This window comes from Plecotus auritus (assembly GCF_963455305.1).
Source record: "Plecotus auritus genome assembly, chromosome: 8".
In the NCBI taxonomy this organism is placed as follows: domain Eukaryota; kingdom Metazoa; phylum Chordata; class Mammalia; order Chiroptera; family Vespertilionidae; genus Plecotus; species Plecotus auritus.
Window position 1 is genome coordinate 34,099,160 of NC_137782.1, and position 13,263 is coordinate 34,112,422.

General features: G+C 35.8%; 1 protein-coding gene across 8 annotated transcripts in view; it reads right to left on the reverse strand.

The window, feature by feature from the left end:
* The window catches only part of ANKRD12 (ankyrin repeat domain 12), a 108,557-nt gene that overhangs the window by 10,307 nt on the left and 84,987 nt on the right, over positions 1–13,263 (reverse strand). For all 8 annotated transcript variants that reach the window (XM_080685944.1, XM_080685943.1, XM_080685947.1 and 5 more), the window contains 3 exons: positions 6,928–11,630; positions 2,855–2,953; positions 6–149 (listed from right to left, as the gene is read on the reverse strand). In XM_080685944.1, the coding sequence (XP_080542070.1) occupies positions 6–149; positions 2,855–2,953; positions 6,928–11,630 (4,946 nt within the window). The remainder of the gene's footprint in view (positions 1–5; positions 150–2,854; positions 2,954–6,927; positions 11,631–13,263) is intronic.

Here is a 13,263-nt window from a genome sequence, read left to right on the forward strand (position 1 = left end):
TGTACCTGAGCATCCAGTGGCACACTGTAGACTTCTGCATCCAGTAAAACAGTGCATGCACTAAATGGCAGTGTTTGATTTGCCAGTGTTCTTGCAGCTCTGTAATGAACTCGTAGAACTTCCTGTTCATTGGATACAATGAGTTTTTCCTAGTTGAACAAAGAATTTTAAAAAAATAATAATTCTTTAACTACTTGTTTTTAAATAAAATATAAGACACTTTTAAATAAAATATGCTGAACAACTTTAATCTCAGAGTCGTTTTTTCTTCATAGTAAGCTTGAGAAATTTGAAAAGTAATGTTCGAAAGGTGTAAGTAAACTTTCTTTTTAAAACTGGCACTCTCTTTTTAAAAATAATCTTGTACAGTGTACAATGGTGACTTTTAGTATATTTACAAGATGTTTAATCATCACCACTCATTCCAGACCATTTTCATCACTTCAAAAAGAAGCCCCATACCCATCAGCAAAGCTACTCCCCATTTATCCTCTTTCCCTGGAGACTAACTCTATTTTTTGTTTTTATGAATTTTATCTATTCTGAACACTTTATATAAATGGAATCATATAATATGTGATCTTTTGTAACTGGCTTCTTTCATGTCACATGTTTTCAAGGTTCATCTATGTTGTACCATGTATTAGTACATTGTTCCTTTTTATGGCTGAATAATATTCCATTGTATGAATATACCACATTTTATGCATCCATTCATCAGTTGTCTATCTTTTGGGTGGTTTCCAAAGTTGGGTTATCCATGAATAATGCTACTATGAATATTTCATGCTTAAGTTTTTATTTCAATGTGTGTTTTTATTTCTCTTGGGTAAATAAGAGAACTGCTAGGTCACATGGTAATTCTATGTTTAACTTGTTGAGGAACTACCACACTATCTTATTAAATAGCAGTTGTACCATTTTATATTCCCACCAGCAATGTATAAAGGTTCCAATTTTTTCACATCCTTGCCAATACTCACTATCTGTCTTTTTAGATTACAGCCATTCTAGCCCTGCGCGGTGGTTAGAGCATCGGCCTGCATACCAAAGGGTTGTGGGTCCAATTCCCAGTCAAGGGCACATACCTGGGTTGCAGGTTTGATCCCTGGTTAGGGTGTATGACCAGAGGCAACCAATTGATGTTTCTCTCTCTCTTTCTCTCTCTCTTCCCCTCCCCTCCACTTTCTAAAAATATCAAAGGAAAAAAATATCCCTGGGTGAGGATTAATTAAAAACAAAAATAAAACCCAAAATAAAAATCACAAATATTTTCAATTCATATTACAGTTGTTGCAGATATTGCCCCCATATTTTTATACTCACTTCTTTGAAATTCTAATAGTTTTTAGACCTGCTACTTCATGACACATGACAGCAGCTTTCTGTGAAAATTGTGCAACACAGCTGGCCAACTATCAAGCAATTCTGTAGCCAGTAGTTTACTCAGCCAACAAATGATAAAGCTGTTTGTCTTCATATTGGTCAGACATTTAAATTGCTTTGTAGTATTATGCAATTCTAAATTGTGTGATGGTCAATATGAAGGAGGATGAGTCATTTTTGCTATCTATTAAGGTTCTGCAAGTTGCACAGTTCAAATGACAATTCTTAACTGTCTGTAAAAAGCATAGCTTCTGTAGGTGCTAGACAGTTAAAACAACTATTGATATATGTGTTATATGATCTAACTTATTGCTCAATGACATGGGTCATGCACTGTAAGTTCTGTATCAGTGCTTCCTTCTTTTATTTGTTCTCACTGTAATGCTATCAATTTAAAAACATTATTCTGAAAAAAATACCCCACCAAAACATTATTCTGAGAAAAGGTCTTATATTTACCAGATTGTTATAGGGGTCCATGGCACAAAAAAGTTTAAGCTCTGCCTTAAGGAATTAATCATGTCTGAATCAAAAAAATTGTAGACAAGGTTTTGTTTGTATATAACTATGTTATATTACATTTGCAGAAGTCCTTGGCCATCCCAAAAGATTAAGGTGTTTTCTGATTTTAGAAAGGGAGGCTGTGAGAGAGTGAAAGAGAGAAACAGCGATGTGAAACAGACACATCAATTGGCTGCACCTCCGCAACCCCAGCCCAGCACTCTCCCCCTGACGGGGAATTGAACCTGTGACCTTCCGGTGCACGGGATGATGCTCCAACCAATTGAATCACACCGACCAGGTCCTTTTATGATTTTTATAAATAAGCAGATAGATTTTTCCCCCTGTCATTTCATGCCAAGACTAACCACTAGAAACTGAAATACTAAAGTAAGGATCAGTAAGCACAGCCTAAGTATTTTGCACTAAAGTAACTGGTACCAAGCAACAGTTCTAAAATGTGGAAATCCAAATGTCCAACTAGAATTCACTGTTACAGTTCTGCAAATTCAATAAGAAAATTAGCCTGGCTGGCGTGGCTCAGTGGTTGAGTATCAACCTATGAACCAGGAGGTCATGGTTCAATTCCCAATCAGGGCACATGCCCGGGTTGTGGGCTCAATCCCCAGTGTGGGGCTTGCAGGAGGCAGCCAATCAGTGATTCTCATCATTGATGTTTCTATCTCTCTCTCCCTCTCCAAAATCAGTAAAAATATTTTTTTAAAAAGAGAAAATGATCAGAGATTTTTATAAATTGAAAATATACTGAACATAAATTGTAACATGGGAGCAGCTACCCTAAAACAGGCTTACAAATTCTCCATCTAATCAGATATGCACAAGGTAACAAACCATATCTCAAAATGGATCTAAATAAGAAAAATTCACTAATAAAAAACTGTAGGTCATTGTAATATATTGTTAAAAGTTATTTTTTAGCATAAATGTAAATGTAAACATCTCTTACCCTTTCAATGCTGTGTTGCAAACGTAGTTTCATCCTTACAACTTCCTGTTGCCGAAACAGCTCTTTGAGTGGATCTGACAGTGAAGGGGGTGGCGTAATCTATTTAAAAAATGTAATAGTTAAAAGTATTAGGTTTTATTTATAATAATGAGCTACACTTATAAAATTAAAACCTTTTAGTAGATAACTTAAAATGAAGATATAAATTCAGATGTTCTCTGAATTAAATAATATAGTAACAATTATACAATTACTTTTCAATTTCAACTGTTTGAAACCCTAAATATTCTTCCACTAGATACTTTAGAGCAGCGGTCGCCAACCTTTCGGACCTCACAGAGCACCAGTGGTCCGCGGACCTCCGGTTGGCAACCGCTGCCTTAGAGTACCTATATTTCCCCCTCTCTCATCCCAGCTTATAATTCTTGTCAGCATTATTAGGACAAAGTAAGATAGCTCAGTATATTTTGCACAGTATAGTAACTTAGTTGACTCTTTTGATTTTTCTGAAGGTAAGAGAAACAGATACAGTGTGTTTCATGATGTACAACAGGAATTATACAACACCATATATGAAAAGCTCTTGCCAAAGAATCAAAACTGGATCTAATCAAGACTCTATAATCAGTAAACAGTTTACAGGAATTATGAAAGACTGAAAAACATGTTAAATATCATCAGGATTCAATTAGTCAAATCAATGTGGAAAATACAAGACATAACTTTTTGGGGCTGGTCATTTTTCAATGAGCTGGCCTCTAATTGCAATGATACATTTGCTTGATTTCTGTGTCCTGTAAACTTTAAATTTATAACAAGAAGAGTTAAGTGGAGAGTTTGGTGCTATTGTTGTAGTTTTGCAATCATGCAGGCCTCTTTCAAGCAACACAGAGGAAGAGTATCTATTCCTTTGAGGCTGGAGTGTCAGAGAAAGCTTCTTTCAGAGAGTAATGCCTAAGCCTTAACCTAAAGGAAGAGTTAAGAGAAATGAGTTTCGGGGAAAAGGGAAAGAGAAAGAAAAGAGGAAGATAATTCCCAGAAGAGAGGATGGTATAATCAAATGCATGAAAAAAACCGTATAGAGCTTGGAGGCAATTATAAGCAGGCTTGAGTCCCTGGAGCATAACAGGAGGGAAAGAATGATGGGATATGAGGACAGAGAGATCAGCAGGGGCAAAGTAATAAAGGTTATAGTCTAGTCTGTAAACCAGCTTTTCTTAAAATATGTTCCACTGAGCACTTTTGAGATAAGACAAGTAAGTTTGGTATTAGATATGATTTATTTTTTTGTTAATCATTTCAAGGATATTTTTTCCATTGATATTTTTGTTTTAGAGAAAGAGGAAGAAAGGAGTGTGGGGAGAGAAAGAGAGAGAAACATCAATGTGAGAGAAACACATCGATTGGTTGCCTTCTGCACACCCCCTGACCAGGGCTAGGGATCCAATCTGCAACTCAGGTATGTGCCCTTGACTGGGAATCGAACCCATAACCCTTTGGTGTGTGGGCTGATGCTCTAACCACTGAGAAACACTAGCCAGGGCTAGACATACTGATTTTAAGGATAGTGTGGGGCATTCAGCTGTCTAGAAACAGCTAGAAACATGGTTATAGAAATCAGTAGTGTATTCATGGCTTAAGATAAACTTGGAACTATTCTACAAGAGATAGTGCCCTAGCCCTTAATTAGATTACCACTGAGAGACAGAGGCAGACACCTTAACTAGTTAATGACAATATCATAGGGGAAGAATAAGGAAGACACAAGCAATTCTGCCTTGACTGGATTTCGTACAGGGGTGACATCACAGCTTAGAACAAAGGCATGGAAGAGGATTAAAAAAGGGGGCCTGAAGAGAACAACATTTCAGGCAGGGAGAACAGCACTGCCAAACTACCAAAAGTATGAACAAGAGATTTCCATAGAAGAGTTCAGTTTGGCTGATGTAGTGGAAGTAGCAGTAAGAAAATGAAGCCAGATGGGTAAATTGGGGTCAGAATATGAAATGAATGGTTATGCTATACTTACATATGGATTTTAAGATGTAGAGGATGGGAAGCCAGCTAATCACAGCTGAGATCTTTAAATAAGAAAATAGCTTTCTATTGTTTTTAAAGAAATATAAATTTAACAAAAGAAAATGTTCCAGCAGAAAGACATGGAGAGAAAAAAGAAGTAAAAAGTTCTGGCCAGTGTGGCTCAGTTGGTTGGAGAGCTGTCCCTTACACCAGAAGGTAGTGGGTTCGATTCCCAGTCAGGGCATATATCCAGATTGTGGGTTCAATCCCCGGTCAGGGAGAATGCAGGAGGCAACCAATCGATGGATGTTTCTTTCTCACATCAATGTTTCTCAAAAAAAAAAAAAAAAAAAAAAAAGGTGAAAAAATTTTTGTAATGTTCTAAATGACAGATAATGATGAGGGCCCTAAGCCAAGGCAGTGGTAGAAAAAGGTACAGATTCTGGAGAAAGTTCTAAAGTAGAATGGTTAGAATTTGGTGACTGGTAGATTTCTACTTTGGTATCATCACTAATGGATAAAGATGTGTTTTTGAGAAAGAGAAATCATTTCTCGAAGTCTGAGGTCAGAGTGAATGCCATGGTGCATGGTTAAATCCTCCCCTTCCGCCTGCTTCAGCAATGAGACACTCATCCGCCAGCATCTTGGAGTGTTGGCTGACAGATCTCATTGGAGTACCTATATAAGAATTACCTTTCACGGAAGTGAGTTGGCCTGGCCAAGGTTATGTTTCTTCTCTGAGTGCAGGCTACTTATCAGAAAGGCCACCCCGTAAAGCTCTTACGGGTTCAGCTGAGGTCACTCTTGCAACTGCATTTCAGTTCAACTTTGTGCTCTGCCCAATTCTGCTTCCCTCACACACTTACAGGTATTGTTCCTGATAGCACTTACTAATAAATCTCTTGCACACAATTCCACAGTTAGCTTCTTATGTGCAAGTTAGCTTCCCATGACAGGTATGGGAAAGTCATTTAGGTAAGGATGCCTGGAGGCACCTATATTTGATTCTGGAGGTCAACAAAAAAGATATATAACTAGATAAGAATTTTTTGGGACTAAATGGCACATGACAAATTACTGAAACCATAGCAATAGATAAGAAAAATATAATTGATTCCTAGAGAACTCTGATGTTTAAAGGGTGGGTAAAGGAGTCATTAAGAGAGAGAAAGGATTCATCAGTGAGGCAAGGGAATTAGAAAAGAGTGCCACCAAAAGACCAGGGTGGGAGTGGGGAGAGGGAGAATTTGATTTAGACCAAGATGGTCACAATGTCAATAACTGAGGTCAAGTAGAAAGAAAAAGAGGTCAATGAATCTGGCAGTTACAAGCTCACTGGTGACCTCTGCCAATGCATAATAGTCAATGGATGAATAGGAAGTGATACAGAGGACACATGAGGCACAGACTACTCTCCAAGAGTGCAGCAATGAAGGAAAGAGATGGTGAGCTTGACAAACTGGCATAGTCAAAGGGTAACTTTTTCTCCATTGAATGAAGGAGACCCAAATATGTTCGAAATGGGGGGATATAGGCCAATGTAGAAGGAAAATTTAAAAATATACTAGTGAGAAGTATTGTAATAGTGGAAGGTTCCAGAGAAGACTGGACTGAATGGGATCAAAAACACATATAAAGGAATTACCTTTTAAAGAAATAAAAATATACCTTCTTTGGGACAGAAGGAAAAGCAGGTAATGAAAAACAAAATACTGTAGCTCAGTGCTGTTCAGTAAGGCAGCCACTAACCACATATGGCTACTGACCACTTACTAAAATGTAGCTAGTTTAAATTGAGATGTACTGTAGACACACCAGCACATCAGATTTCAAATACTTAGTATAACAAAAAAAGAATATAGATGGTCTCAATGGTAACTTTTCTATATTGATTACATTTTGAAATATGGATATATCTGGTTAAATAAAATATTAAAATTAATTTACCAGTTTCTTTTTACTTTTTAAAATGAGGCTACCAGGAAATTTAAAACTCCACGTGACTTTTTTCTATTGAACAGCATTGTGAATGTATATCAAGTAATCTTACTTACTGTGGGAATGCAAATCTTGCTTAAGGGATTTCCATCCAAGAGATATGATCCATTAAACGTCACGTATTCGTCATAATACTGAGGTGCTTGAGGAATAACACTACATAATAATTTGCGCTTTTCTTCAATTTTTTTTCTTATGTGCAAATACTCAAAATATGGATTTGCTCTCTCTGAACTGTATGGCTGAATCTCATCTAGTTTCAGAGAATCTACAATGGCTGCCAGAGACTGCTGAGTTTTCTCTTTTGCTTGTAGTAAAGAGGGACTCACTTGCACAGGCTGAGGTACACGTGACACTTTCCTTTTCCGTGGGTGGTGAATTTGAGGATCATCTTCTTCAGTTAATCTTATTCTTCCTCTAGGAGACGAAGATTCACTGTCTTTTTCTGGTAATAGTGTACAACTAGCAAGACTCTGTTTGCTCTGATTTGCCACTGCATTTGCTCTGTTTCTAGTCATCCTCTGAGGAATTTGGTTTTCAGTTTTATCATCTTCCGCATTTTCTTCTAATTCTACTTTAATTAATTGCCCGTATTTATGCATTTCTGGTTGAGCTGGTTGTTGTGAATGGCTTTCCAGACATGATAAAGTGCTTTGTTGTGATTCTTCCTCTTCGATGGAAAGCAAACACTTTTCACTTTCAGGACAAAGCTTTGGATTATCTTGTTCATTTAGGTTTCCTTTTGGCATTCCTGCATTCATTTCACATAAATCAGAATCACACTTATCATTCAAATGAGTTAAAACCAAACTTTCCAGATTGCTTTCTTTTTCGTGTGAAATAACCTGAATATCAGAAATGCTATTTTCAACTTCATGGCTATTGGAAGACTTATATATATGTTTGCTAAATGCATAATGTATATTTAGCTGGGAAGAGGAATCACTTCCATTAAAGTCCTTCTCTAATGGTAATACAGGAAAAGTATTAGCCTTCTCAAAATTTGGTGCTGCTTCTTGAACAGAGTTTTCAGAGTACAATGGAACAAAGGTATCTGTCCTTTGAATATCAGTTAGGGCAAAAGTCTTTTCCATATCTTTTGTAGATTCATTATCAGTATCTAAAACAGTACTGATAATCTGAACTGCATTTTTATGTTGTAAAATACCTGGATCTTGATTGGCAACATATGATGAAGACATATGTTTAGAAATAGATTCAGTATCTGAAAGTGATTGGCTCTGGAAAGAGCTTGGTTGCTGTGAAGGTAGAAAGGATGCTGCATCCTGAGCACAAGAGTTTGCTGGCAGTTCAGTCTGGTGCAGGCACAAAAAGTCAGTATTCTGTTCTTTCAATATTTTGTTTTCGGAATTACAAAAAACCTGAACAGAAGGATCTTGATCAGATGTACTAGAATTTGGGCCGATGACGTCACTGGTGCTTAATGATTCCAGTCTATCTACATGTATCTCCCATGATTTATTTTGGATCACACCAACCTGATTAGATGGCTCTAAATGAACAGGACTGTCCATTAAAGTGCCCACTGGAGCAGAACTCTTGATAATGTTTATATCAGCTGAAATATATTTGCTGTTTATAGATCTAGTTGGAGAGGTGGCAAAACTGGAATGTATGTTCGATACATTTGAAAGTTCTCTTTCAGGCACATTTGAGGATACCTCAGATTTGGGAGAAGGGCAAATATCTCTTGGCACAGCTAAGCCAACTTGATTGCTTTCTTCTGATGTTGTTTGGAATTGTTTTGTATGTTCACAAATGACAGATGGCATGCTACATCTTCGAACTTCTACAGTTGCTCTCCCCTCACTTATAACAAGTTTAACATCTTCTACAGATGATGATCGGACATGGGATGTTGGAAGTCTGCTTGTATATGGTGGTTTAATCCGCTCTGGCAGTTCAGCCAGGCTATCGAAGTCCTTTTCATGAAGTGCAGGAGATTTGGCAATTGGCAGAAAAGGTGACTGGGAAAAGGACATTTGGGAATCTGAACCCTCTAACAAAAAGTCAGAGTCATACTCAACTGGAGGTCTTGGGGTGGTTACTGTAGTATGACAGGAATCTTCTGAACTAGCAACAGAAATCATGGATACAGATCTGGAGCTGAGACCTGGCTTTTCATTCTCTGATCTAGGAGATCTATTTAAGCTATTATCTGAGACAAAGGATGACTTCCCTAAATTCATTATATTTTTGGTGTCAACAGATTGTGATCTGTTACTTACAGCATCTTTAGATTGTTTCTCCTTGGTATAAGGATCAGTCAACTCTGAACTCTTTGACCTAGTAAGTGCTTTATTTTTGGACTCAGCTAGTGTATGCTTTGTTTTTTCTTTATCTTTTACTTTAAGTTCTAAACAGTTACGATTTCTCAACCGTTCCTTTTCTTTTTGCTTTATTTTTTCCTTATGTTTTTTGTGCCACTGCTCTATTTCTAGGTCTTTAAGGCTTAGCATTCGTTCAAAACTTGTCTGCATTAAATCATCATTCACCAACCTCTTTTCCTTAGGTCGAGTATCTTTTGATGCTGGTGATAACTTAGGTTTGGGCTTATCTGCTTCAGATTTTAGTCTGAATAAACTATTCAGTTGAATTTTATCCTTATGTTTGTCTCGTTCTTTGTATCTGTCTATGTCTTTATCTTTTTTATCTTTTTCTTTTCCATCAGTTTTCAAAGGTTCATCTTTTGTTTTTTCTTTAATGGATAAAGTTTTTTCCTGTTGTGCTTTACTGCTGTCTGATATATTTGACCTCTTCTCTTCCTGAAAGTGTTTCGAGTTACTTATATTTACACTTTCTTTATCTCTAGATTTTTCCTTTTTATCTATCTCCCTGTCTTTATTTTTGCTTTTTTCTGATTTAGTGTAGTCACTATTATCTGACTGTTTGCTTTTTTTCTCCATCATGTGCTTTTCTTTGCTTTCTGCTAGATGCCTCTCTTTCTCAGGTTTGTCTTTGTCATGTCTTCTGTCTGTCTTTTCTCTACTTTTCTCTCTGTCATCAGGTTTCTTAATAGTAATATTTTTTACCTTCTCGCCTTCTTTATGACATTTCTCTGAATGATGTGAATATAGTTTGTCTCTCTCTTTTATTCTGTCAACACATTCACTAAGCTCTAATTTGTCTTTCTCTGACTTATGCTCATGTTTTATTTTCTTCTCTTTTTCAGAATTTCTTCTTTCAGCTTTCTCAATGTCCTTTTCTTTACTTTGAAATCGTTTGTCCGATTTTTCCTTACTTTCTTTTATGTGCTTTTCTTGTTTTTCAATTTCTATTTCCTTTTCCACTAAATGTAATCCTACAGATTCCTCACTGGCACTTATACCTAAAGAACTAAATTCTGTTTCTTTACCAATAAGTATATTCTCTCTTTCTTCTTTTAAATCTTTTATTTTTTCCTCCCTAAATGATTTCTCACTTTCCTTTTTAATCTTTTCTCGTTCTTCTTTAAAGTTCCTCTCTTTTGAGACATGCTTTTCCTTGGTTGATTTATCATCTTTTATGTTTTTTTCCAACTTTGATTTTTTTTCTGTTAGGGGGTCATGTTCCATACTCAAAAATATATCTTCAGTTTCATCACTTTTAAAAAAATTCTCTTTCCAAAATTCTCTATCAAACTCAACACTCCGCTGTAGCTCTTTAACCCCATCCCTATTTTTGTATTTTTCCTTTTCACCTTCAATTTCCTTTTTATGCTTTTCTTTTTCCCTCTCTTTATGTTTCAATTTATGCTTTTTTAATGTTTTACCTTCCTTATCCATTTTTTTCAGTGTACAATCTGAGTTTTCAAATGTTGAACTATGGTCTTCATCCTTTATTTTAGCATTTGACTTTTCACCAAATTCTAAGTGGAAATCTTTCTGATGTTTGTTTTTTTCCTTATGCTTACAAGATTTTACACTTGAAGTTTCTGGCAAGAATTCCGATTCTGTATTATCATATCGAACAAGATCAGGCTGTAATGACATTTCAGAACTTCCTGGTGATAAACATGTTTTGGTGTGTTCTTGTTTTAGTGGTGTTGACTGCTTTTCACTTAGTCCACAAGAATGTTTGGGAGATTTACCACTGGAAATATGAAATAAATGTAATGAAGTATCATCTTTAGGGCTAAAAGATTTCCTAAAATTCCCCTCCTCTCTTGTCTTTTCTGAACAATCTACTGTAGTAATTGTCAGGTTTGTTACTCTGGTATTTTCTTTCCCCTCTTTTTCTTGCTTCAGCTCTTGGTTCTCTTTATTTTTGTTCTGGTTCTTTAATTTTCTTTTAACTTTACCTTTCTGTTTGTGCTCATTTGAAACTCCATATTCCTTTTTGGTTTGTGTGTCGGAATTTGATGTTTCAGGTATAGAGCATGAAGTAGAAACCTTTTTGTTCTGAAGAATTTCTTCATCTGAACTTTCAGAACTTGAATACAAAACCCTAGATGGCTTTTGTTTTTTACTTTTAAATGATTTAGAGTAGAAAGCTTTATCCTGTTTTGCAAATAAACTATTCTTTTCTACTTCAGATTCATTCTCTTTTCTGAGCTCTTTCCTAAGAATATGCCTATCATCAATCATTTTATTTATTTCTTCATCATCATCATCTTTGAACTCATACTCATCAAGGGCAGTTGAAAGAGGTGCTTTGGGAATTATTTGTTTACTTTCACAGATGATAGAGTCTTTCTCTGTCTCAGAGTCAATATTTTCATCAACACTGGAAGGATTTACAGACTGAGCCTCTTCAGAATCTAGAATAAGAAAAAAAAATCTATTGTTGGTTGAAAGACAAATGTCAGAAAAATAAGACTGAGAGAAAAACATAGCATATACAACAAATATTTCAAACAATTCAGAAAAAAATTTCATAATTATATGTGAATAATGCAATAAAAACATGTAAGATCTCTGCTACAGTGTCATGGAAAAGCTTTATAGAGAATCTACTTCAGAAGAGAATTCCTTGATACATCTAAAAGTACATGACATACTGAATTTACAATACTTATATCAGAAATATATAATATAAAGCAGGAGACTGGATTTCAGGGGAAATACTGACTACTAATGTTATATAAAATTTTTACATATATTTATTGTTTTTCTGGAAAGGATATTTAACTTAATATTCTTTGATGCAAAAAAGATTAAGAACCACTGATTTAAAGGGTTTAATTATATAAATATCACGGATTGTTTTATGTTTCAGAATTTTTATTAATAAAACCATAAGGTACATCAAGTGGTTCTCATAGAGGACAGTAACTTAAGTAAAAGTGAATAGTTTTGACTATACAAGAAATGACTACCTAGTTTTAAAAAAATTAGAAAAATCAAAAGAACTATATCCCCTAATTACATAATCAAGAGTATAACAACAAATAGATATATCTGAAGAAGGCTACTCTATTTCTTAATTTTCTTATCTACAGTAATCTTGATAATAACATATATGTAAGTAAAATAATGGAAATAACAGGCTCAACTCCTGTTTTTAAGTACGTAAAAATTTATATTGAGCGCATGAAAATTTAATTGCATCCAAACTTTTGCATTGATATAGCCAAAGCACTGCTAGATCCTACTTCATAGCATATTTTTTGTTAATCCTCACCCAAGGGTATTTTTCCCATTAATTTTTAGAGAAAGTGGAAGGGAAAGAGGGGGAGGAGGAAGGGGAAAGAGAGGAAGGAAAGAAAGGAGGGAAGGAGGGAGAAAGAAGGGAAATACTGAGAGAGAGAGAGAAAGAGAGAGAGAGAGAGAGAGAGAGAGAGGAGAGAGAGAGAGAGAGAGAGAGGAACATCAATGTGAGACAGACAGGTGAATTGGTAGCCTCCAGCACACGCCCTGACTGGGGCCAGGAATTGAACCTGCAACCCAGGTACATGACCTTGACTGGGAATCAAACCCTCGACCCTTCCTTGTGCGGGCTGACGCTCTAACCACTGAATCACATCAGCCGGGGCAGGCACCTTTTCTTAGCTGAAATGTATTTTGCATACATGGGCCTCTGGAAACAAAACTCAGGCTTCTAACTAAAAAAAAAGAAAATTGAGGCCTCTGACCAAGGAAAGGGAATACAAAAAATCATCCCAAATATGTTATAAATTTATTTTAATATAGCAAGGTTCCTCTAAACTTTAGGGTAGAAAGTTTAGAGTCTAAAGTGATCTAGCTCTCAAATATTCGCTTCACATGAAAATTCAAATTCCGGAAGTATTTTGGAGTGTCTATAAAGTTGCTGGGCAATACTATAGAGGAGCTCTAGAGAGATCACAACCTTGTTTTTGAAGATGATGTGGTAATATTCTAAGACAATATTATTATTAAATGCCAATGAGTGATATAGTTATACTGACACATGATATAAAAAAAGAACATTTT